The sequence below is a fragment of the Oreochromis aureus genome, linkage group 9, assembly GCF_013358895.1.
Source record: "Oreochromis aureus strain Israel breed Guangdong linkage group 9, ZZ_aureus, whole genome shotgun sequence".
NCBI classification, from domain to species: domain Eukaryota; kingdom Metazoa; phylum Chordata; class Actinopteri; order Cichliformes; family Cichlidae; genus Oreochromis; species Oreochromis aureus.
The window spans coordinates 20,403,483-20,430,433 of record NC_052950.1 but is presented as its reverse complement, the minus strand read 5'-3'; the positions used below and the strand labels follow the sequence as shown (position 1 = coordinate 20,430,433).

The following is a 26,951-nucleotide window of genomic DNA, read 5'->3' as shown; positions in this document are numbered from 1 at the left end:
CCCTTCCAGGGCAGCTGATGACGTATTTATTTTGGGGCGTTTTTTTCGGAGGCGGTGGGGAGGATCGATTTCGCTCCGATGTAAACTGTCTTTAACCAGTCAGAGCAGTCTATGCAGAACAGTAAAGACGAAGCAGGAGGAGTTGCTGCTCTGGTTGCTGTCAGTTGTACAGACGAGAATGTAGGGACTCAGTAGCTTTAATTGTTCTTGCAATATGAAGAATGGAAGAAGACGATGTGACTATTAGAGAGCAGAATTTCCACAGCCAAGTTCGGGAGTACATCGTAAGTAGCGGAGCGGCTAGCCGAGCCTAGCTCGCTAACGGTTGCTAGCGTTAGCTTCGCCTGTCAGTTTGACTCGGCAGTATTCCTTTAAGCTTGATATTGTATTTTAAGGTCCACTTAAAAAATGTAAAAAGAAACAATGAAATTTGATATCCGGTTATGTCACACACCAAGTTGGGTTTAAATATAAAAAAGCGCGTGGACCCGCTAATTAACACGAGCTTCCGTTAACGCTAGCTGCCACCAAGTTAATCACAGAAGGAGAACTTGGCTAACGTACTATATGATGTTATTTGGCATGTAAACATGCCCATGGTTAAGTACAGGTGACTGTAACTGTGGCATTGACAAAATGTCAGGGTCCTGTCTAATTCAAGCTTTGTGTGTCGCATATGTTTCAAATCAGGATGAAGTGTTTATGTTCTCGCTGCTTGATGCTCCGTTTAAAATTCGTACACGTTTTCACAGTCACCATATCAGATTTTTATCGCATGATATTATCGTAATACTTGCTTTTTACATTTTATCGTAGAGTTTGGCTGTAAAGATAAGCTATACTTTATCTTCAAAGTTGGGTAATCTTTATGTTACAGAAGCTTTCATATGAAACATAATCTGTACAAACTAGTTTAAATTAAATAAATTAAAATTTAGTACAGAGTAACCAGATTTTGACTGCAGGTTTATCCTGTTAACCAGATGATATTGATAATTACAGTGATATCTTTGTGGAAAAATCCATCTTCACTCATGATGTGTTTATTAACATAAGTTATATTATACTGTGGTTTATTGTAGTTTTAAAAAAAGCTAGAAATAACAAGAAAAATGCTAAGTGAGGCATGAGGACTAATCATGATTACATTCATAGTCACTCGTCAAAGCTCCATTTTGAGCGTAAAACCCCTGTTATATATGTTTTTATTTTTAAACACAGTACCATTATTTCCTTTTTACCTCCCAGCTGTAAAAGGCTGATGGGGTATTATCATCACCCGAGTGGGTAGACGTCGTTGACAAGCAAGTGTGTGACTGTGATAACTCAAGGTGGCATAGGAGTTTGAAATTGATACTACAGGTGTAGCTAAATCTCAGACAAGTTTGAATGTCAGTGACCTCAACCTCAAGGTCAGAGGTTAAGTTGCTTTTGAAAATCTTGTAAAAGCGATAACTTGAGAAGAAGGTGGTGTAGGATTTTCAAATTGACACCATACATGTATCTACTAGGAGGCTGAGGGGTAGCACTGGCATCCACCAGTATTTATAAAAACTATCATCAGTCAATATCGGTGTAATGCCACATCCCAGTGTAGACCGTCCATCCATTTTCTTCTGAGTACAAGGGGTGGGGTACACCCTGGAAATGTAACCAGTTTGTCTCATATGTCATTCACTGTGTAATTAGGGGTGATTAAATCCCATTATATGATCATTTAAAGCCTTCCTGCTTTAGTGGAATTACCATTGTTAATGTTTTGATAGTTATATCTATGTATTTTATGTAGAAGACCATTTTGTTGACATGTTACAGTCTGTTGAATTTGGTAAATAATATAAAGGTGATTTGTGACAATGCAATATGCGTGTATGTTAGGTTCTTATCGGAGAGATGTTTCCCCACTGCAACAGTACATTCTGTCTTTCAAGAAACAATCTAATGCAATCACCAGCCATCTAAATTAAATTAGAATTCACTGGTCCCTGGGACATAAAGACTGCTTGAATAGTTACCAGTCAAGACTGTCTACTGACTTCTCATCCAAAATAAGTTTTTTTTAAAATGTTCTACCACTGTATTTGCTATTGCTGATTTCTTCCATAGATTTCAAATTTGGATTTCCTTGAATGTCATGTCTCTCTCGTTAAGTCTCTCTTTCTCTGTGTTAGAGACTGTCCATGGTAAGCTCATAACACAAAAAATATAGCATTGCTAAGTAACAACCACCTAATATATTCATGTGGCAGTTATCTTATCAGCAGTTTGTCACCGGTTCCTTTTTACACAGCATACGGTAGAAGCTGCTTAATTTCATTTAGATGTGTCAACACAAAGTTTGTCCAGCAGAGTGGCTCTAGACTTACTTATTTGTGAAATGCTTTGCTAGAAAGTCCATTCATTTCTCTTTTTTATAACAACTTTAATATACTGTCTATCAGTGTTTTTCCAAAATTAGCCTTTGGCTATACAGTTTCCTGTGTTTTCTCATTTAATTGTGGTGTCTTGATGTCTCCATAGCTCTAGGTGGGAGGAAAAAAAACAAATAAAGGAAAACTAAAAGAATAGAAAGGTTTCAGTAAGTCTCCTTAATTATTCCTGTCAGAAACTTGTGTAATATAGAGACTATCAGATGTCTCAGCAGTAAGCAAGGCCAACATCTGAGCTTTAGCTTGCACACTTTGTCCTGAGCCTGTACGCCTGGATGTCAGTATCTTATATCAACATTTCTAACCACAAATCGTTCTGTGTGATGGAGTAACATCATTTCATCTTGATGTCTGTGGCGAGTCAGCTTATGGATGGATTTTTTTTTTAAAATACATGTGCCAGGCGACTGATATTTTCCAGTTATTGTGTGTACTTGTTTTGCAGTTGGGGTTACTGTAGGTTAGGTTTAAAGTCAGTAAACATGTCTCAGTGACAGGACCTCATGCTCTGATCAGGCCCTAACTGAGAATCAGTTTTCTTCCACAATGAAACCAGTTGTAAATAATTACGCAAAAATTCTGGGCCTATGTTTAGCAAGAATGCAGAAAATCAGGTTACTGAGAAAAACCAGGTTAGAGTAGAATAATTTTGACCACAGTTCACACATGTTTTGGACAGTAATCATATTTCTTTGTCATCTCACCACAAAGCTCGTAGGTCATTATCAGGCTTTCACATGTTTTTTTTGTAGACTATTAACCATTGTATTTTACACAATAAAAAGTTGTATCATAGTTGACCTCACAATTAGCCATTGTTTAGTAGTAGTTATAATAATAATAATTATCATCATTATTATTATTTTATGAGATTGTTACCATTATGAGTAAGTACTTTTTACTACTTAAGTTTCTGAAAAGGCTGGTCTTTTTCAGTATATTCCTCTGTGATGCTAAACCAAAATCATATTCTTCCATTATTAAATACCCAGACTAGTGACACTTTAACCAAAAGGAGGGACAAATTATTAATTTCACCAGTTTGTTCTGGCCATGTCTCAAAAATTGCTAACATTTTTTGCCTTGTGGTGGTCATCACAGCATTAGGAAAGATCCTTTCCTTGTCTAATAAGCATCTTTCTGATAATAATTCAAGTTTGGAGATAACGTTTCTTAAGGTAATGCACACATCAAAAACAAAACTCAAGCTAATGGTATACAGTACTACCCAGAATGTACCTCTGTTAATAATATTGTTTTTAATAACTTAATCTGCAAAATAGATGGATATTTCAGGTTTTTGTCTCTGAAATCAAACTACTCCTGAATGAGTTTCATTGCCACCATGCATGAAAATAAGTTGATTATTTATCTGTTAAGCCCCTTTTAGGGGGGAAAAAAAGTATTGCTGTTCTTCAGCTCAAGCCAATTTCCACCAATTTGTTAACATAGGATTATAAAGCTGAAATGATTGTTGTGCCAAATTCTGTTTTTCCATAAAGCTTATTTTGCCCTCTCAGCATATCTTTGTCCTTTTGCCCCTTCATAAAGGTCAAAATTCACTTCCGGCAAGGCTGTGGGAGGTTTCTTTCACCTCACATGAAAAGGCATTTTCCCTTGTTTTACGGCTCCCAAATTCTGTTGAATTGGCCAAAATAATTGAGGTTATGGATTTTGCCCCAGTGAGTGAATGTATAAAATAAGTTTTTGGAAATGGTTTGCAACCTGGTTAAATGACGTCCCCTTGTCAACACTCGCTGATTTTTCCTTTACATAGAATGCAAATTTACATTTTTTTGAGGGAAAATGGATTGATAAGAAGGGTAGTAGCGTTGGCGTTGACTGCTGTGCCTGAAAGTTGCTGTTATCTCCTCAGAGACTGCTGTGTCTTTGTGTCTGTGCTGCTTTATCAGCTCTGTGCACCTGATGATGTGTTGTTCAGAGTTTGCCACTTTGTGGACATCATTCGGCTTGCGCCAGCATCACCAGAGAATTTATAGCTAGAAACATATGAGCAGTCTATCATTTGATAGGGGACTGCATATGATAGGAAAAATTGTTTTTGTTGCTGCTGTCACATAATGACATTTGGCATTTCTTATTATGCCAGTTTGCCTGTCTGTAATGTGTATGTCCGCCTGGCATCTGGTTGAATCCTCTCATAACCCCAGCTCGGCCGCAGTGAGCTATGTGGTGTTGACAAGGTGCAAAGTGCTGAAGCGGGAGCTTCTAAGATTAGTTGCGTCCTGGTCACTGTCACAGGAGAAGAAGGGAATGTGGAAAGTGATCTTTCTGTGGCTTGTTTTGAGGCTGTGGTTACCTAATTTGTGGGCCACTTTGCATGTAGCTTTGACCTAATTAGTGTCATCAGACAAATAAGAGCAACAATGCAATTCTCACTTTCCTACTTTAATCGAATAAATGGGTCATATTACACATCTTAGTTGCCACTGTTAAAGTGCCATCATGTGGTTGCAATTAAGGTTTCTGCATAAACTTTGCAACTGACATAAGGGACATGCACAATTTAGTTGCAGTAATCATTTACACAAAAAAAGTAAATTGCCTAATATTAGAGCATGAGGAGTTATTGACTTGCTTTTATGCAAAATGCAAAATTGCTTTTATGCAAATAATTAGAGGTTACACCATTACAACTAAAAGTTACCTTGTGTGAGCTCAGAATATGATGGTCATTGTAAGAAATCTGCCATTGCTGTTAAACTGCAGTCTTGATCTTTTAACATCCGCACCGTTTAGTCCGTTCATATCAGACTCTGGTTTGTTTTTCCCTTTGGTGCAGATCATTTGTGAACACGGTAGCCGCTTTTGGGTGTGGACCAAAACAACTGGTCTTCCGAGGTGGTCTCAGTTCCAAAGAAACTCCAGAGTGACGTGTAGGCTACAAGTTTGAGCTAAATGCGTTCTTGTAGCCAGCTATGCTTTCCGACAGACACCATAGACACCCAGAGTCGAGTTTTGCCTAAAATATTATTCAGATAAATACAAATGTTAGGATTGAAGTCTCCTATGTTATCTACTAGTTCAGAACACAGCAGTTTCTTCCTAGATTTACTTCTGTTGATCCTATTATTTTACAATATTGGGAGAGATGGTCAAGCCTGATAATGCCTTAGATATAAATGAATTCCCAGTCTGTTCATCAGAGTGGGGAGCACAGCATGTACATTTAACAGTGGTATCGCAGTAAAGCTCTGAGAAGAAAGTTTTGATCCTTCAACTTCATCATATAAAAACACAATAACTACTCTGTATCTAAGACCACGTGCTACTGATTTTGAGCTCCACACAATGGTATTAGCATTGTATATACAGCATATGGTGTGACAAATACTTTGACAATCCTTTTAATGCGTAAGTGTGTCATAGTCTTAATGTGGGATATTTTTAGGTTTAAAATCTGCTGGGTGGATGGTGGATACGGTGTCTCCAATGTGCTGATTCATCCCTTGTCATAATAAATCCTGCATTAAAATTCTTGTGATGTTGTTTCAGATTTGCTTCCTCCTGTTTGCCGTCCTCTACATCGTGTCCTACTGCATCATAACCAGATACAAGAGGAAGAGTGGTAAGTTCTGTGCAAAATGTGAGTTCAGACTAAAACTCTCGCCTGTCTGTAACATTTAGAAAGCAGAGCTGTGTCTGCGGTGAAACGATTCTCACACCAAGCATCACAGAGGTTTGCTTAGTTTGTCATTTATGCTGTGTTTGCTCACACTCAGAACCCATGATTTTTACAGCCAAGGAAACTATAGGTGTTTGCTTTGGGTCACACCCGTGCCTGAACACAGCCTGCTTTGTGTTTTTAGGGCTGTGGCCACATTAATCCACTTGGTCACAAAAGCTGTTAGGTTAATGCTGACATAACCTGTCCTGTGAGATGATAACTTCAGCCACCTCACCTAAAAATGTGAATGTAACCTGTGTGACAAACAAGGAGATAAGAACAAGAAGAAAAGGAAAAACAAAAGCATGTAGCACAAAAATAGTCAGGTAGATAATGTGAACTCTTTCCCATTTTCCCAAGACTAATATAGTTTGTCCAGGTCACCCAGCCTTACCTTGTCTTATTTTAAAAGTAGACCACTTTACATCAGAAATCCCTTCTGGAGATTTAAACTGTAGAAAACTAGGCTGCACCCAGTGGTTTGGGTTTTGGGTTATAGAGCAAATAATGTGTGAGTATTTTCACTAAATTTACTGTGTTACATTAGATTACATGACATTAGGACTGTTTTTAGACCACGTTCTAATTTGATATTGAATATTTTAGCTTTCATCATCGAGTAGGTATTTTTTTTTGCTTTAGATAATAGAATCAGAGATTTGATTCAGTTGAGTTTTCTTTATATAGTGCCAAAGCATTAGCACAAGTCTTCGCAAGGCACTTAACATGATAAGGTAAGCGCTTGCAACAGTGTAGAGGAAAAGCTCTTTTAAAACAGGAAGAAGGCTCAGACAGGATGTGTGACCATGTGCATCCAGCTGTTTACTGTCAGTGGAGAATATCAACACTTACATGGTTTTAAAAAACATTATTAGTACAGGTCCAAGGGTTATTCTGGATCTTGGTGGGACCTCTTTGGATTGTCTTGTTAATCTTGACGATTTGTGACATGAAAATTTCCACTATGCACATTTAAATTAAACACAAGGTAACAAAACTGGTACAAAATATTTTTGATACAATGCTGATTCAGGTTTAAGCATTTTTGGAGGGGGGAGCCAAAAAGTCCCATATGACTGCAAAAAAAATGTACATTTAAGGGTACTGTGTCTTAATTCTTAGCCTGTTATGTGATGTTTTTCCCCTAATGACGTATATAAAATCGATGTAGCCTCTTGTTTACTCATTGGTTTGTGAAATATTTTAGCTGACTCTTAGTGTTTTGACACTCAGTGTGCTAAGTGAGGTATGGGTCTGACTGTGAAGCTGGAAGCTCATTGGCCGACGCCTTCTGATTGACAATTGGCAAATTACCATACCCTGTGTAGTCCTTCTTTCTAACATGTAGAATGATCAAAATCCGTGTTTTATTCAGTAGGACCCTAAACGTAGGCCTGAGCCCATAAACTCTTCTTCTCTTCTATACCACCAAAAGTATTTTTGGGGGTTTTTTGTGGGGGGGAGAAGTGATGTACTTTTCAGACCTGGACGCTACATCCACTTTTTTCAACTGTCTGAAATTTGCTCTATATTTGTATTGATAGTCAATCATACATTTTGGTATTGTATGGTGAGTAGAGAATATCAGATACTTTGACCTATTTGTATAAAACCGTTCATTATGTTATTATATCCATGTTGCTGTGTTTGTTTTTCTCTTCTATGTTTGCCCATAGTCTGTGTTTTGCCCTGTTTGTTGTTCGTAGTCTTGCTGTGCTCTCCTTTGTTCTCTTCTCTTTTCCCCACACTCCCCAACCGTTGGTGGCAGATAGCTGCCTCTCTGGATCTAAATTAAAAGGAAGTTCTTCTTTCCCACTGTCGCCAAGTGCTCACTTGTAAGGGAATTATATGATTGCTGGGATTTCCTGACATTGTGGGGTCTTTACATCATAATGTAAAGTGCTTTGAGGAAACTGTTGTATTACAAAGCTGAAATGACCTGTGTTTATGTTCTGCTGCACTTACATATACAGTGTAGTCTTTGCAGAGTCTATAGGCTGACTCAGGATTTCTCCTTGAAACTGAAGTACTTTTGTTTCCCTCTTTAGATGACCACGAGGATGAAGATGCTGTTGTCAACAGAATATCGTGAGTGTGGGGGTTTTTTCGTACAAAAATGAAAAAAACTTTCTTTATTTGTAGATGGTAACCATTAATTTTCTTAATTAAATTAAATGAATTTTCTGTAATTCAGAATTTACTGCGTCCAAATTAGTTAATTCATTTAATGTAGAAAGTAAGAAGAAGACGAGCTTAAGCAAAATAATCATAAATTACCAATAACCAGAAAAATGTTGCATAAATTTGCTTCCCAACAATCTGTATGTTTCGAAAAGGGTTTCATTTTCTAGACCAGTGATGGGGGTATCACGTCACTCCAGCTAGGATCTCACATCCACCCCTCATTGTATGACTGCTGTCATCACATTCGTCCTGGCTGCTTATTTCCAGCTGGACGACATGGTACCTTAGGGTCCTGCGCACACAATAGATAGCATGCCTGATTAACATGCTTCTTTAGTGTTATAGCAAAGGGGTGTCGGGCCCACTGAGCAGCTGGTCACTGCCTTGGGCAGAGTCTGGCTACTATACTGTGGAAAAATACCCAGTTTCTGCCTATTTTTGTTTGTGGACTAAGGCAAAGGTGGTGAAGGTTTAGTTTTATTTAAGTGGCTACTGATTCTAAATAAGCTAATATGTTGCTTGCTGTAAGCTGTTTATTCATGTGACACACTCCCACTTGATGCAAGTGGCTTTTTTTAGAATATACAATAATCTAATCTTTCAGTAAGTAAGTAAATGATTTTTCCTTTTTGGTGTTGTTATGTGGAATTGTCCTAACATGAGTCTGTACGTGTGTTGATTACATTTACAGATTGTACTTGTGCACCTTCACTCTGGCAGTGTCGGGTGGTGCCGTCTTCCTATTGCCTTTCTCAATCATTAGTAATGAGATCCTGCTCTCCTTCCCCCAAAACTACTACATTCAGTGGCTCAATGGCTCCCTCATTCACGGTCAGTAGTTCACACAATTTATCCCAGTTTTCATTTTCTCTTTTTGTTTAAGAAATACTTCACTGTAAAGAAAATTTGTCTTCCAGCGTATTTGATCATAATAACAGTCAGTTCAGCTTTTCACATTAATGTCAGGATAAAAAAAGTTGTGCTCATTAACATTCTGTGTACATTACATTGGACTACTAACCACAGATGTGGTTAGATGTGGTGTGAGTGTGGTCTGTACAGGGTAGCATTTCTCCATGTTCACCAGTAATCCAGAACACAACACCTTCTTCCTGGATTTGTCTTTGTTGCTCCCACTCCAGACACATCTGGCCAATAAGTAGACTGAACATTAACACGTGGTTTGTAGTTATGAATTTTGGTTTCTTCTTTTTGAAAAGAAACTAAATTACGAATCGCCAACTAATTTGGACCAACGTAAATGAACTGTAGGTGTGAAAATGCCCTAAGAGTGTACTTTTTGTGTTTTTGTGGAGTTCCTAGTAGAGATTAATATAAATCCAGACAATAGAGTTTTCCAAAAATAATTATAGTAATTCTCAGTAAGTAATTATTTGGTGACTCATCAACATTAATAGCATCTGAATAGGATCTGTCTATAGCAGGAATGTCAAACTGGATCAGTGAAACTTGTCTTTCTGTCAGTGTTAAAGTTATACTCTCCGAGATATCTTAATATAAGAGACAAATATGCAGTTTAAACAGTATCACAAAGTTGTGCTGAAACATGTCAGCACAACTTTGGGGGTTTAAATTGTAGCATTAAATGTGTAATATCACAAAAAAGAATGCCAAGAATGTCCTGTAATTAATAAACAAAGTTTTGTTAATTCACAGAAAATGTTTTTTATAGTAGATAAATTACTTTGGTGTAGTATGAAGATCCACAGCTGTAAGTTTTGACACCCGTAGTCTATAAGGTCCTCTATCATACAGTGTATCTAGTTTCAATTTGTGGACATATTAATGTGCTTTTATGGTGACACATTCATTTATCTCAGAGTAACCACGTGACTGTGTAAGTTATTCACTCACCTTACACATCTTATTATGAACATTTAAGCACCAATGATTAATTATCTGGGTTATGTTTGTGCTGCTTCTGTTAAGGCTGTTTGATGTTCCAGTATCCACCAGGTGGCAGTAGAGTCCATGACTTTGAAACTGCCAAGAGGGCACTCAACAGACAAAACTGTCTTAACTTAAATTGCAATTTAGGAAACTCTGTGAATGAATCTTTGGGAAATGTCCCCTTCAAAATGAAACATTTTTTTAATAATATATTGTCTCTGTACATGTCTGTTTGGTTACTGCAGGTCTGTGGAACCTGGTGTCACTGTTCTCCAATCTTTGCCTCTTCGTCCTGATGCCATTTGCCTATTTCTTTTTGGAGTCTGAGGGATTTGCAGGATCAAAAAAGGTACAAACTATGAGTCTTAATCTAAAAATTCCAAGTTGCCAACCTATTCAACTGTTCTAAATCTTTGTTAGCAGCATATCATGTTTGTTTTTGTAATACATGTTTATTGATGCCTTTTAAAAATTATGGACAAGGTAGAATTTCATTACAAAAGATTATTTGGACAATTTCTTGGTTTTTAAAAAAACAAACTTGGAATTCATTAAAAAAAGTTTATAGTAAACTTTTGTGTGGTATTGTACTTTAAGCTGTTATATATTTGAATGCTCTAATACCTATGCGCTACTCCCTAAACCTAACCAAGGAAGGAAAATGGCAGATTAGCCTGGGTAAAGTTGAGGCACACAACGATGTGTGCTGCTGGCAAAGTTTCTGGGCTGCCTTTCCTCATAACAGCCATCCCTCAAGAGTCTCTCCATCTAAAGCAATGCATTATCAGGGACTGTAACATCTAGTCCTTTTTACTGAAAATGGAACAAGAGGTTTTCTCTTAGCAACCAGAGCAGCAGCAGGTGCTTAGTCCTTGCCCTCTCCCTGACTCACGCCACTGACCGTAACTGCCACCGCAAAAAGCTCATTAACCATGAAAGTCTGAATCTGGTCTTCACCCGGTGCCACATCCTGACAAACCCTTTCAATAAGGCCATAGGCTGCAAACGCTTCAACACTGCTGCATCGGCCCCACTGATTTAAAGCCTGATTCCTTGTCACCTCCTCCCCAGCCCCCTAAAATAAAACTTCAAAAGGACAGGCTAATAATCGAGTTGTAAGGCTCAGCGAACTTCCTTGTTTAATTGATTACCCCCCAAAAAAATGGGCTGGGGGGGCTCGTGTTCCAAACGTCCATAAAGTCGCGGCAACATGACAGCACAATAGAGCCTTGCAAAATGGAGGGCCAAAGATTTACTTTTAATACACCTCTATCCTGTGTCACAGTTTGAAACCTCTCTGGTTTATGTCCCTCCTGGCAAAAGCACATAAAAATTAGTCTGTACTGTAGTGTATAGCGAGTTCTTTTCTTCCTCAGCCCACTAATTTGTTTCGGTTGGATTTCTTCAGTAGAGGGCAAGCCCTGATGTGTAGGAAGCAGGATGAGGGCCTCTTTCACATTTCTCCCTTTTGTTCTTTTTCATTTCAGCAAGACTGTTTCTTGCAATACAGCTTCCATAAATGTGCCTAGAGGAAGTACTGTTCAGTGTTGAGCTGCACTTCCAGGTATATATTTTGTTGGTTCTGTGCTAAGGCAAGGGTGGGAGTGATATACCCACTCCCCCATTTAATCGCCCTCCAAAAAAACAAAACAAAAAACCCCCCGAACCCGAGCTGCCTGCAGAGTGAATTATACAGCCGACAGCAAGATAAATGTAAAACGCAGATCTGCGTTTTTATAATGTGATATTATCCCTTTATCCAATAACAGCATTAGACCGCTGTGCCATAAGGTTTTATGTGGCATTTTAACCCACTGGGCTAATGTTATAGCACTGCGAGGTCCCTTTGAGTGCGGAAATGAAGTGAATGATGAATTTCACTTCTAACGTCGTAAGTCAGCCTTTTCATGTGGCTGTGTTTACTTTTGACGATGTACTAAAAGACGCCAACAGAATAAAGATTGGTTTTTTTTTTTTTTTTAATGTTGTTGTTTTTTAATGTTCAACTCTTTAGAGGCTCTGTCACCTGAATGATTGATAGTTTAACAAATTGTCCAAATTGTGGATGAATCAGAGCGACTTAAGGTTTTGATGTCAGATGTTATGATTTAGCTTTATTTGCTGCTGTAAAATGTCTACCGCTTTACTGCTGTGTTCTCAAATCTTTGCAGAAGAGCTGCATCACTGAGGCAAGTAAAGGTTGTTGTTTAGTTAGTTTTGAAGTTCTGATCATATTTACAAATTGAGATACTTTGGTACATTTGTGCCACGGTATTGTGCTTATCAAATATTGTCCTACTTTTTTGTTTTTGCAGCATTAGCAAAGGAATTTAGATAAATAAAAAAAGAAAAATGTCATTATTGTCTCTCTGTTACTTGTCTCCACACCACCAATAGGTGGCATTGTAATGATGAGAACCATACATGTCATCCTTATTGAGATGATCAGTATGTTGTAACAAAGACTGAAGACATCAACATAAACCTTTAGTCAGTCTTCTATTTATATCAAGGAAATGTAATCATATTAATAGATATACTTGATGAGTGTGATATCTCAGCGCTATATTTACTCAAAAACAGTGAACTCAAGGGTAAGGGTTTTGATGGTGGCAACTTCCTGTTCTATTTCAACCAAAATAAGTGACGATTATTAAAGCATGCATAAAGTCTGTGAAACAGGATTTGTACAGGAACTCGTCCTTTGCAGTGAATAGTCTTTTGGTCTTACCCACAGTATTGAAATGTGTTTGATCCTCAAACGAGTTGGAACGAGTCTGACCCCCTGACTGACCCAGCAAAGGGCCAACAGGTTTCATCTGGTAGTTAAAGAAACTCCTCATCAATCTCATCCTAAGCCCTCACCCGCCGATGATGAGAAGTGTGTTTATTGTGGAGGGGAAGGAGGAGGAGGGGGAAGAGAAAACGTCTCGCCGAGTAAACCCGTGTGGTGTTACTAAGATACTCGTCTTTGTTGGAGCTCCACAATAGGGGCCTGGATATTTATTTCAAATCTCCTGCACATGCAGACATTTTTCCCAGGCCTTCTTTTGGGTAGGGCCAGCCGGGGAATATAAAGTGGTGTTTACATACCTTCCTTTAAGGTCACAATGTCTCCCTAAAGCTGCCTGTTACAATGTTCGTTACCATGGCGACATATTAGCTTGAGCTAGGAATTGTAAAAACGAGCAAGCGAGATTTTCCCCTCCTCTCGTGACTCAGTTTTTCAAATCTAAATGCAAAGTTCTGAAACAAAACTGAGTCTCTGCTGATTTTGTAGCTGTTTTTGAAGATTTTAAAGTAATCTGTAACTCACGTTGACTTGGTTACACAGCTTTATTTGCACTGTGGGTTAAGTTAGGTAGAGTATTATGTGTTATTAGGTGTGCTTGGTCCCTACTTTCCGCTTAACAAAACCCAGGAAGCAGTCATCTCTTTGAATGCTTATTAATATAAGGACTTTATATAATCACAACAAGGTGCTGCCACAATAGGATGATTTAAAAAAAAAAAAAGAGAGAGAGAGGGAGACTTGACAAACATCTGAAAGCTATGTTATTCATTAAAATGATTCTGCTTTCTTAAGCATCTGTACTCAAACAGATGAGCTGCTTCACTGTGACTGAACAGCGAGGTTTGAATGATATGACTTGACACCAGCCATTTCCCTTCTGCCCTGTTTATTAAGAAGTCTTAGGAGTCCTTAGAAGTTGATTGTGCAGCTTTACAGGGCAGTGTCCCTCTCCTCTGCTTTCTGTCTTCGACACGGTCATTGCGCTGCTACCGACTGGTTGAAGGATACGCTAATAAGGTCCCTGAGCATCTGGCATGTCTTTAGCAAAGAGGGCAGGTCTTTTTGCTTGGAAGTGAAAAGGACCCTGCCCCCTTCCTCACTTATTACACTCTTGGCCCTTGTTGCACACGTCCCTGACAGTGAGCAGAAGGATGGTCCGTTGGATGATCTCTGCCATCACCTGCTGACCTGTTATGGAAAGATCACAGCGACTAGGAAACTCCTGTGCCAACTTAGTTTTGTCCTGTGTTTGATTGTAGCTTGATTTTACTTGGAAGTGGAAACAGGTCATGAAAGATTGGCTTTAGTTTGTCTGCAGAAAACACCCAGCAACAAGCTTGTGAACTGTTTCCAAGGCCCTCTGTAGCGTTGTGTGACTGGGTGGATTGGGAGGAAGATTAACTTGTCTGATTGTGTGTTTCTGTGTGTGTGCGTAGATCAATCCATGCATGTTTGTTTGCTGTCGCATATGAAGTGATTACTTTCCTCTCTGGCCACTACGCACATTTCTTAGAAAATCTCTCTAGTCTTGTACAAGCAAAGTTGCAGTTAACCAGCCCCTCACTCGATGTCAGTGTGAGGATCGGGGGATGCTGAATATTTCAGAGCTTCTATATTTAGAGGTAGTTACACATTTAGAAAGGCAAGAATAGAAACTTTCAGCGGGCACTCTAGATGCCAAGGCGCAGTCTTTTTCTTTTTTTCCACCCTTCCTTCACCAGTTGACAGTTTCGTCTTTGATCACTGATGATGACTGACTTGGATTTTCCTATTTTTAAACCACATTTTTTGCGATGAGGTGCAAAGGGCTACATTTTTCCTTGCAAGAATATGTGATCATAAGCAGAACTTTCACTGTGCTATGTCTTGCATGTAAATGGATCAATAAAACCATTCAAATCAGTCACTTTCAGTGTCCCCCATTCTCTTGACCCGCCAAATCGTTTCTGACACAGTGGATCGTTCTTCCTGCGAAGCAAGAACCAGGGGTGATAGTAAACGAGGTGACAAGCATTGCCTTTGCCCTAAGTGATCTGAATGGGTAATGATTTGAGTCTTATAAATGATTGAGAGACATATCTAAAGGGAATACACCTTCAGCATGGCCTGGACATCTTGTTAAGGTGGACTGGTGCGCTTGAGCGGACACACGTCCTGCCTGTGGTTTCTGCTTGTTCTTATGCATCCTTAAGAGAGCGCGTGAGGGATGTGGCTGAAGTCCCTGAAAGCATTCCTCTCTCACCTCTCTTACCTCCAGGGAACGCGATATGCTCAGACGTTGACTCCTCTCCTCCACCAGTCTCTCTCTTCCATCTCCTCCATCTTTTCTATTCAGCAGTGTTTAGCGTGCTCCCGACTGCACAGTTGAGCTGATCTGTGATGTGCTTGATTGCAACATCCATTTAACATGCAGACACTGAGCATTAGACGGTCAGCAAAATGTGTGCTTATGTCAGCTTGTTACTGTAATTGTAGCCTATTAATTTCAATCGACTGATAAATTCATTGCTAAATATCACAATAGAAAAGTATGCGTAGTTCACTTATATGTCACCACCATGATGTCTCTATTAAGGCTCTGTATTTTTCCATAGCACTTATTTCGTGCTGACTAAAGGTCCCACCCCCTCTAACATTACCTGTGGCTGCAGTGTCCACTTCGGCCACACTGAGGCACTCCAGACCCTGCCCATTTCACTCTCTGCCATGCTAGAAAATTCTACACTGACCCCAGAGGCTTTTCCAGAATAACACCGCAAGAGAAGGCGAGAACCGGGAGTCATTTCTCAGTAATTGCAGAGGGATGCTACAGGGGATTTTTACTACAGAAAATTAATGAAATCTTAGAAAGAAACTTCCTTCCTTACATTACTATAGTAAATGTATACTGAGTAGGTTGGTAGCAATGTGTAGGGATCACATTTATTAAATATTAAATACAAATATTGAATATCTGACTAATGCATACTTGCACAATGGCACACTGAGCTGTAGAGTGGGTAGTAAGGGAATGTTAAAGTGTTTCCACTTTAAAATGCAGACGCTGAAGGTCAGGTGGTTGAGAACTGTGAGGAACTACTAACTCTGCCCCCCATTTAAAAAAAAAAAAAGAAAAAAAAAAAAAAATTAATCTCAAGAATTAAAACCATTTCCACTCTTTAAAGAGGCTTCATTATTATTTATGTACTTCCATGTACCTGTTGACAAATACTGAACAGCAGCCACACAGCGAGCGTACCTGTTGGCAAATACTGAACAGCACCCACACAGCCATTACGTTAGCTGGTAACAAATTACTCATATGTACCTAATTTAAACAATGCTCAAAAGCAGAGAGCGCTTGTTATCCCATGCCCGGTAGCCTAAGCTGACGTATGAGAGCACCAATCTATCTTAGAGTGCTAGACAGTTCAGCTCTCCAGCGGGGGTGGGAGGTTATGGAAACTGTGTGTGAACAGGTACAGGAGGACTTTATTAACCACTCAGCAGTTTGTGACCCGGAAAACCCAAATTACCCCAAACCCTCTCTTCTGCACGGCCTGAGACATGACTGTGGTGCTAAGGGAGCTCCTAATCGGCCCCAGATGGGAGGTCTGCTCTTGATCGCAGACAGTAGCTGAACCAGCCAGGCTTCATGCTCCTTGCAACACCCCAGGACCCCCCCACCTTTTTAATTTTACCTACTACCACCATCCCTGGTTGGACCCATTTTTATAGACCACAATATGTGTATATAAAAGCGCTGTTTTACAGAGGAGTGGATGGGCGTGTTTATGTTATGTTTGTGTGCAGTGAATGGAAATGATGCTGTTGGGTTTAAGTGAAGGAGGAGGGGTGGAAGCAAGGTTTCCTGTAAAAGTAATCATGTTCAGTGTTTCAATATAAAATGTAGGAAACAGCACTTCTAGCTTCTTTAAAGTTCATTCCTGACTATTTGTTTTACAGATGTTCTGCTTGAATTAACGAGAACCATATTAGTGCTTCATTTAGAGGTGGGTTATAGCAAAATAGAAATATGTGGGAGACAGTACTACATGGTACATATAAGGTCAAACAAATCATCATGTTGAATATTGTCTTGTAGTTTTCTGAGCTCCCTGGTTTTAGTGTGGTCCTCAGCAGGTGGAATGTAGTTCACACATGTTTAGCTGTGTTATGCTGCTGATTTTTGAAATGTTTCTTCATACCCCTGCATCAATCCTGTTTCTCCTGAGAATAATAAAGTCATCAAATGCCAATGTGTCAGTTCAGTTAGCAGTCATAGCCATAACGGAACCAAGACCATATTTGACAGATTTGTCACTTCTCTCTTCATCATTTTTTTACCAACTCGTTCTGGCAAATTACCTTCTGATGTTTTTCTGACACATCTGCTGTCTTTCACCTTTTCACTCTTAAGTGGAGGCACTCTGTCAGCTTTGAGACATGTTTGTGCCCTTTTGTGTGCTCAAAAACACAAAACATGCCAAGAAAATATTTAGTAAGCATCAGTGTTCGTTTCGTTGACTTATAATTTTTGTCATAGTTTCTGTCAACAACTATTTTTTTTTCTTTTGATAAAAACAACTACATAAGAACTAATGCACTAGGATAAAAACTATGATGAAACAATTCGTCACACTTTAGTTGACGAATTGAAAACGAGATGAAAATGGAGAGACGAGGTCCAATCAGATTTAATTAATTTGTGTAGAGAGGTGGGGCGAGTTTGGAAGTGATCCAGTCAGAAGTAATCGTGCAGTCAGGTTAGACGTGCACAATTTGATCAGTTGCCAACATGCATGGTCCCGTGGATGGGAGGAAGAGAATAGTAGACATATGGAGACATTTCACATTTGATGTTGAGGAAAATAAGACACTTTGTAAACCATGTAGAGCAACTCTCACCAATAAAAATAAAACAAACTTTTGCACTTTAGATTTAGTCTACAATAATCTTAAGATATTTAGTTCACTGAAATATGAGAATTTTGAGGCCTAAATCATGACTAAAACTAAATAATGTTTTAGTCAAAAGACTGACTAAATCTAAATTTACTATTTCTAAAACTCTGGCAATTTGGGCCCAGTGTGATTTATTTATTGTTTTTGTAATGGCCAGTATATGTAAATGTAAAAATTTGACATGGTTAATAATAAAACTTTTGTGTATCATCATTATGATTTCATATGCATCATTTTAATTGAAATAATTTTCTCTCTTACTCCTGCTTTTTTCCTGTCAGGGCATTAAGGCGCGCATTTTGGAGACCTTTGTGATGCTCTTTCTCCTGGCATTGCTCATTCTTGGAATTGTGTGGGTGGCATCAGCCCTCATTGATAATGATGCAGCCAGTATGGAGTCACTCTATGGTATGATTCTTTTTTTTTTTTTTTTTTTTTTTTTTTTGTAATATTCTACATGATTGGTCATTGTAAATCCATTGTTTTTGCTTTTTTAAATAAAGCAATAGTTTTAGGATTTCCCAATCTGACGGTGCATTAACTACGAATCTAGGCTGAGAGTTTGTTTAGGAAGGAAATCAGATTTCTAACAGCTCTAAAACTCAAATGAACACACATCTTGGCTTGTTTAATCCTGAAGTTTCATTTTTACTAAAAGTATAAATATTTTGTAGATCTTTGGGAGTTCTACCTGCCATACCTCTATTCCTGTATTTCTCTGATGGGAGGACTCCTTTTACTAAGTAAGTGTGTTTATAATTTTAAAAAGTGATGCAAATAGAAGATGTATCTCTATGAACAGTGTTTTCCCTCAAAGTACTTACAACCTTTAGTCCCAGAAACTTTTCTGAGTAAAAAAGAAAGCCTCAGAGCTCTGTCTTTCCACCATGGTCTCAGCACCCTTATAGGCTAGGTAGGTTGTATGTTATTTTTGGGTATGACTGTACAACAAATTGCTTCACTCCACTTCTGTTCCACGGAGACTCCAAATACGTCAAATACCGTAATATTATCCCCTTGGTTTATAAACTCCTGTTAACTTGGTTCACAGGTTTATAACTCAAAGCCTCGAGTTGAGGATTTTCACTATCACCAGCTTTGTGTTTTGAATGTGATGGGCATGGGGGTGGCCCTCTTCTGATGGCCAAGTTGAGCCTGGATAATTGTCCTTTGTGACTTAGAATGACCAGCATATACGAAATGGGCTTCGTGCTTCACTCAGTATGAACCAAAACTATTAACGTGAACTCCTTTGTTCTTTTAGACTTGTACACAACTGAAAGTCTTTTTGTAATCATATGAATCGTCGCCTGGTGCCCACTGTGGACAATCAACTGTCTAAAAGATACTTTTTGTACTTCCTCAGAAAAATTTGAACTAAAAGTTCCAGATGCTATATGTGGAAACATGCCTTTATTCTATTTAAACAAATTGACCACATTGTCCTGTCTCCTGTGTAGTGTGCACTCCTGTGGGGTTGTCCAGGATGTTTACCGTCATGGGCCAGTTACTAGTGAAGCCGACAGTAAGTAACCACTTGGATGAAGTATTCGCTGCATTTCTAAAAGTTGAGTCAATGGAAAAGTGTTTATTAAACAGTTGTTGTTCAGATTTCTTTAAAAACAAATGTCTCTAGAAGACTGCAGGCCGTAACAGACTCAAGTCTGCTCTTCTTGTCTGAAAGATGTCTCATTTAGCCATTTAAAATCACAACAGAGGACTACAAATACATCACCAACTCATCTTCCCATCTGCCACTGCTCCAGTCCCACTTCAGGCCTAATTATAACCCATTTCATCTCTTCCTACTCTGCTCTCTCCCCTTTAGATCCTTGAGGACCTGGATGAGCAGATTTACTGCATCCATTTGCAGGAGGAAACCCTTCAGAGGAGATTAAACGGTATGTCTGTGGGAGACGTGTTGGCACATTATAGGGGAGGGGAGGGGTTGACTGCCCTATTGGGTGTGATGGAGTAGGCCACGCTGGAATCAATTAGCATTGAAAATTCAGCTAAGCACACAGACACACACAGACACACACAGACATTCACAAAATTCACACACACTTGTCACTGGCTTTTCCCTGACACCGTCGCACTCTCACAACTTTCTGCTTAAGGTCAAAGCAGCCACTATGGCAAAGACCATATTTTGTTTAGGAAGTTTTTCCTAAGAGTCCACTTAAGAAAATCCACTGCCGCTGCCATTATTGGTGAAATGATTGCCACATTTAATGTCAGGCCTCGAATAGCAGCCTGTTTAATAGGATGGAAATGAAATTTTTCATGAAAGGGTTTGGAGATGTGGACATTAAAGAGCCATAACTCTTTAGTGAGTTCTGAAAGGACACCGGGAGTCTTGTGCTGTTTTTTTAGGGAAAGTTTGAAGTGTTGAAGAATGTTGAAGATGTTATATTTTTTTAGCCTGCATTTCCTTTTCACGTCCAGCTCTCTATGTTCCCAAATTCCTTGTTTGACGTTAAATAATCTTAAAAAAAGCAGGAAGTATTTCGGCCAGTTTCCAAAACCTACTTTAATATTAACTCAAGCACGCAACCAAGTGTACAGATGTGAGTAAATGAACAGAAAGGAGTGTCCTTTCAAACCCGGGAGGTAAGCGAGATCACTCCTAGATAACACATGTTTTTGAACGCTTTGCTGGCCACCTCCATAGAGTGCCACCAATGCGTACAGTTTCTTAGGGCTCATTCCTCAGTCCCCTGCTTTGAACTACCTGATAGAATAATTGTAATCTGTTCCTTATCATCTCCAGGACCGTTTGATCTTTACATGTCACGGTGGGGCAAAAAAATAACAGTGGTCAACATCCCAGTATGTGAGGACAAGCTGCAGTTCATTTTTGTCTGTTAGAGAGGTGGGAATTGGAGAGAGAGGCAAGGGTAATCTTCAGTGAAGCTTAAACTGTTGCTTATCGGACATAATGTTTTTATGCAGATACAGTATGCATGCAAGTATGTGCACATGCAAATACTCACTGTTCATGGTCATACTTAGGTGGAACTGAATGTCTAAGCGTGGTTCCTTTGATCTGCTCAGGGCATGAAGTAGAAAGCAGGTCAGGAACAGTTCATGGGACACACTCCAAAGACGAGCAATGTTGTCTTCTTGCTTCACCGGTGTCCGCTTTGCATCAGGCCTCTCTAATAAATTATCATCTTAGAAAGTTTGTGTTTGTAGATGTGGACTGTTGAGCCTAATCAGTTGATGCATTCATGTTTATTTACATGTCTGGTCCTTTGTTGTCCTCCTGTGACATGAAATTGCCCATTTGTAATGACATGTTGGTAGTTTATGTGTTGCTGATCACGACATTGTGGTTTAAACCGGCTCATTAGCAATGTGTGTCTGCTTTTCTGGTAACGAGCGTAATGAACCTAACAGGAGAATGTCCAGATAAAAGATGTTGCTTACAAAAAAACAATTGTTACAAGTAATAACACATTGTTGCACCCCTACTATATTGCTTTTAAATGTGTACAAGGTGATGAATTTATCCCAACTGCACAAGTAGTCTGGTGACACAGAAGTCAGGATGGAGTCAGCCTGCAAGTCCTCTCACTGCTCTTCAACTTTCTCTATGTTCAAACTTTAAAAAAAAAAAAAAAAAGGTCCGAGCAAAGCAAGAGATACTGACTTTATTACTGCACTTGTTTATCTCTGTATACAAACCCCAATAATAAAGTCTGATTGCCAGTAATCTGTGTTTTCATTGATGGGCTTTTTAACTACTCCATTTGTAACCAGAAAAAAAGCCCCAAAAACTAATAGATGGGTTTCAAGAAGTTGACATTCAAAAAGTTGAATTCCTAACAAAGTCCTTGTTTGTTAGGAATTCGTCTCTATCATCACTGTTGCTACTGTTGTGCTAAAGCAGAAATTACAGTGGTCTTTAGATCTTAATTCCTGTACACTGTGTTTTCACAATAGTTTTCTCAGATTCCAGATATAGAAGTCAAAGCTGTAGATCCATCAACATTGCTTCAAAAGGAGCAACTAGTGATGGCTGCTATGTGCAGCCAATGTGAACCAAGGTTCAAGAATAATAGTGCACTGTATCAGAAATAAATGATTTTGTTTTTTTTATGATGTGGGAAAGACATAGTAAATATAAAACGTCCTGTTGACACTATTAATTGCATTGCCTCAGTTACAGAAAGCAACTTAATTCAGTTATTAGTTCCATAACAAGCCTTTCACTTCTGTTGCTACATAATCCTAAACTGTCCGTCGTACTACCAGATGTTGCAGGTCTCCATACACACGGTAGATGTGTGAGAGGCTAAAAAAAACTTGTATTTGTGCTTGTCAAAGTTTACAAGGACCAGTTTATATACTGTTTCAGTAGTTTCATAGTGAAGAACAGAATATATTAAAACAGCACCAGGCACACATAAATATACTGCAATACAGGCAAAGCGATGCACACACTTGTACAGACTGGCCTCTCATCATCCTGATGTGCTGAAAACAGAGCACTCGTCCAGATGCTATGCGGCACAATGACCTTGCCAGTGCCTCTGTTGTCTCAGCATGGTGTTTAGCATATTTGTGGATGACGTAATTTTTTGACTGTGGAGAAGGTTGGAGAGGATATGTTGAATTACTCCAGGCCTTCCTGACTGCCAGAAGCCCCACTCAGCATCTCTGCCTTGCTGTAACTCAGTCTTATACTTGACGCTGCCAGCAGAAGGAGTAGAAGGATATATTTAACTTCGGTTTGCAGTGATGTCATTGAAGATACTGCAGTTGAAAATCTAAGCATTTCCCTTTCTCTGCTTTGAACAATCGATTTTATTGTCCTTTGTTTTCGGTGTAAAGTATTGTTTTGTGGATGGTTTTAAAAAAAGAAAAAACCCCACACAAACTTTTTTTTTTTTTTTTTTTTTTAAATTTCAGCAAAGATTTATCTGTGCTAGTGATGCGTCAGGCCTTGTTCAAATACGCAGTGCACGTAGGTAAAGGATAAGTTCACTTGCAGCTGAACAGATTTGGCTACCCCAAGGCAAAGTGTTCAGTTTGTCTCTGGAAAAAAGTGCTGTTGAACTATCTGTGACATTTCCTGTTGTGTTCCGAGCATATTTGCTTGGAGGGTTCAAACTTTCCCTTGCTCAGATCCTGAGACGGGCATAGACTGCTAACTCTCCACCTCTGCGTCTATCTCACCCTCTTTTACCTACTTAAACCCATCCAGACAGGGCGTGACATAATAACAGAGGGAAGAAGAAGGTCTGATCAAAGTGATTGGTCCTTCACTCCTGTAACAAAGATGAAAGATGGTATTTTTATTGCACGCTAGTAACGGTGTAACACTGAACTAATTGGTCTTGATCTGCCAATCACCCGAGGGGATGCAAATGGATACTCTTCCACTTTGGCTTCGAGGGGCCTCTGTGATAGTGCGTCAAGCTGGAAGGAAAACAGAGTAAAATAGATAAATTAGACTTAAATGAGCTGGCCTTGTGGTTTTCCTGGAGAATCCCTTGCTGTCTTATCCAGCCCACTCAACCAGTTGTGGCATGTGCTAGACAGCTCCTGACACAAGAGATTATTTTTACTTGTTTGAGATCACGTTGTTGTTTTCTGTGCAGGATTACTTGTTTTGATGGGATTGCTTAATAAAGACAAGTCAAATACCATATGCTGAGGTAGGATGAATACAGGGAGAGGTTAACATCCTCTCCTCTTCGTTAAGTATTTGAGGGAAGTTTTAAAAAAAAAAAGAAGCGTTTTTCCAAGTTAAGGTCTCCAAAAGAGGAGCTTTGTGTCTGTTTAAACAACATTATAGCTGTAACAAAATCGGTGAGTTATTTTTTTTTTTTTTGCTGTTGATTAATCATTTAGATTGTTTTAACTAAGCAAAAACGCCAAACTTTTCAAAAGGGGCATCCTTTTTGTTTTTTCTTTGTCTTCAGTGAAATAAAAATGTTTAAGAGAAGAAACATAGCTCTATAATTAACCCTACACAACATGTGCTCATACAGCACGTTTCAGACATTTTGGATATTTTTATTTTCACAGGGTCTTCCACAAACGCTTATGCCAGAGGGAGCTTTGCTCACCAGCTCAACAAAGAACTGGACAATATTAGAAATCAGAGGAATAAATTGGGTAAGTATGTGGTAGTTTTTATACTCTCTCGCTGTCTGGTTACTGCCTTTCATTTGAGTTTTTGTTTTTTTATTATTATTATTTCTGTTCCCTTGGTTTTATTCCTTAAATGATATGCATCATTTCTCTTCATTTTCTGTTTTGCATCTCGCACCTTCTGTTGCTTTAACTTTTACACATTTCTGTCTGTTCAGTTGAAAGTCCAGTCTTCTTTTTCTAAACTTTGTTTCCGATGTTCTATGTAAATTAGGTTTATTATCATTATTGTTGTTATTACAGTTATATAATGTTACAGGGGCCAAAATAGATTTTGGCGTAAGACCTTGAATTGCCATGGAAATATATGCCACAGACGTTAGCTTAGCTTTTTACATATTGCTGACAGGCAGCCGCTTTCTCTTCATCTGCCTTAATTTCTTAATTTGGATTTGGACCAGAACTGCCTGATAATTTCCCATCCATTTTAGGATATTATAAATGAAGCCTGAGCCTTTTGGGGAGCAGGGTAGGAGGGGTAGGAGAGCACAAAGGCACTTAGGATATTGGACAAGATGCAAACTTTATATTGTACCAAGCCTTTTAGTGATGTCATTAATTTAGAAGGATGGTGCATATAAAGTGCACTTGGCAAACTTCTTGGGCAGGCTGGGTGGATGCACTTTGAGAATAAGGAGGAGTAACAAGGTTGGAAATGGAGAAAGAAGTCAAAATAGCAAATACTAAAGGGCAGTCACATACACATTGTAAGAGGACAGTTGATGTCTGTAAGACATAGTGCCTGTGGTCCATGGGCTGTCAGCAAAGTCTACAAACATGACGAATGAGCCGTTGAAATACGAGGTACATATAAAGCTGAAATGTTTCATCTGGCTTAGAAGAATGAGAGGCATAAGTCGCCCAGCACATGCATACGTATTTTCTCCTAAATATAAATCATAAAATTAATTTTGTAGCATTTCTTTTCATCCAGGAGTTATTATTTTTTCCACTGATTAAGGCAATGATGAGTGTGGCTAATTACAGAGGAAGAGTGTAATTTTTGAAGGTTATGAAATGTATATTACCTGGAGGTGGGGCGGTTAAGATGAGAGCTGAGATTGTGCTCGGCCCACACACTCGCGATATGTTTTACCAAACAAAGCGGTACAAACCCTGTAAATAAAGCCAGAGGGCTTGTGGTTTCAGTAGGTTCTTTGATGAGCTGATTAATTAACAAGTAGTGGAAAGTGTAATGGAGGAGTTTAGCTCATCGTACATACATTTTTTTTAAAATAAATGAACTCGCTCTTTGTTGCACTTTCATGTCTTCACAGAGAGAAGAAAGAAAGCATCGGGATGGGAGAAGAACTTGTTGTATCCCATAGTGATGCTGATCCTGCTCACAGGAACGGTGAGTGTTAAGATTGACCTATCATTAGGCCCACACTGTTTGCTCACGACGTTTACAGCCTGGCGGGTAGCCACTGGGAGTAACACTGTACCTCAAAATCCATCTTTTCCCACAGAGTCTGGGTGGGGAAACTACTTTTGTTTAATGGATGTTTTAAGACAATGCTGAATACCGACCTGCAACAACAGTGATTTTAAATAAATTACAGTGTGCGAATACTGTTTATGTCGTCTGATACTGTTAGATAAGGTAGAAAGGCCATGTGCAAGGCATGGCACGTGCATCGCACAACCCCCAAATTGTTTAAGTTTTGAGAAACTCAATTTTGGCACAGTTTACAGTTACAAGATTGTTATTATGCATTCAATTATATCATGATGCCGGATACTTGGAGGATTTGATCAATCTTTTTATAATTATACCATGTGTGAACAAATCTTTGTTTTCCTCTATGTCTGCAGACAATCTCTGTTCTTCTGGTGGCACTGAACATCCTCTATCTTCTAGTAGATGAGACTGCCATGCCCAAGGGATCCACAGTAAGCCTTCTGTCTAACTAGGCTTTTGCGTTCACACCATCACACACCTAGAATGTAAACTGCAGTAGGGCTTGCCTATCAGGCCTGCCCTATCCCTGGCGGAGACATAAATCAAATTCCAGATATGCTCAGGTGCACGTTGGAAGAAAAGACTGGACCAGATGTTAATCAGGCTTCAACGTTGTGGCTCTGGTTTTGTTTTGGAAGCTCATTCAAAGTCATTTCACAGCAGTGTGCAGATTCAATGAGGTTGCTATGTGTCTCCTGCCCTCAGTGGGTGAATAAGCTGCTTTCCCTCCCTTGTGCAAAGGCAGACGGGGGCAAGTGGAGGGCTCTTACTGTGAAACAGCCATTCCACCAAGTGTGGAATGGCTCTGAGATTCTCATCTCTGCCTAACATGCAATGTGTTTTAAGCTCTTTGTATCTCATCATCTGCAATGACAGAGGTGCGTGCATGTGTGTGCTTGCATGTGTGCGCGGTTGTGGTTGCATTCTTGTCTGAAAAGGGGCAACATAATGTATCCTATTTCTCCCTCATTTCATTTTGCGTCTCGCGGGCATCTGACAGAGCTGCCCTCGACATTCCAATTATTTTATTGAGCAGAGATGTTTTCTTTGGCATGACACATTGCAGAAAATCCCCCAAATTACACTTGTCATGTAGCTTGAAGCTGTCCTCCCTGACAGTATGGCCTCACTAAATGGTTTATGCTTTATGTTGAGCTGGATGGATGCCACACCTCTGATCTCACAAATCTACGAGCAGAAGGGGCCATCTCATCTTCCTAAAACAATCAATACTGATATGAGATCATCTATCATGCTTTCTTTAACCTTATCCTCTAACTCTCAGACTGTGCCCCTCTGGCACAGAAATTCCCTCTGCCCTCTGTCTGGAAAAAGATAAGGACAGGGGAGAGAATGTGATATAAGAGGGGAGAG

The 26,951-nt window shown here is 39.2% G+C and overlaps 1 protein-coding gene across 2 annotated transcripts in view; it reads left to right on the top strand.

The window, feature by feature from the left end:
• Positions 1 to 37: 37 nt before the first annotated feature.
• lmbr1 (limb development membrane protein 1) overlaps positions 38 to 26,951 on the top strand; it is a 38,237-nt gene continuing 11,323 nt past the window's right edge. Inside the window, exons 1-12 of one of the 2 annotated variants that reach the window (XM_031732535.2) lie at positions 38 to 284; positions 5,946 to 6,018; positions 8,166 to 8,205; positions 8,993 to 9,132; positions 10,458 to 10,561; positions 18,232 to 18,358; positions 18,625 to 18,693; positions 19,411 to 19,475; positions 19,779 to 19,851; positions 23,990 to 24,079; positions 25,393 to 25,469; positions 25,931 to 26,008. In XM_031732535.2, coding sequence (XP_031588395.1) covers positions 222 to 284; positions 5,946 to 6,018; positions 8,166 to 8,205; positions 8,993 to 9,132; positions 10,458 to 10,561; positions 18,232 to 18,358; positions 18,625 to 18,693; positions 19,411 to 19,475; positions 19,779 to 19,851; positions 23,990 to 24,079; positions 25,393 to 25,469; positions 25,931 to 26,008 — 999 coding nt within the window. In that variant the 5' untranslated portion in view covers positions 38 to 221. Of the gene's footprint in view, positions 285 to 5,945; positions 6,019 to 8,165; positions 8,206 to 8,992; positions 9,133 to 10,457; positions 10,562 to 18,229; positions 18,359 to 18,624; positions 18,694 to 19,410; positions 19,476 to 19,778; positions 19,852 to 23,989; positions 24,080 to 25,392; positions 25,470 to 25,930; positions 26,009 to 26,951 lie in introns of those variants that run through there. The other variant, XM_039616917.1, reaches the window with a different exon arrangement.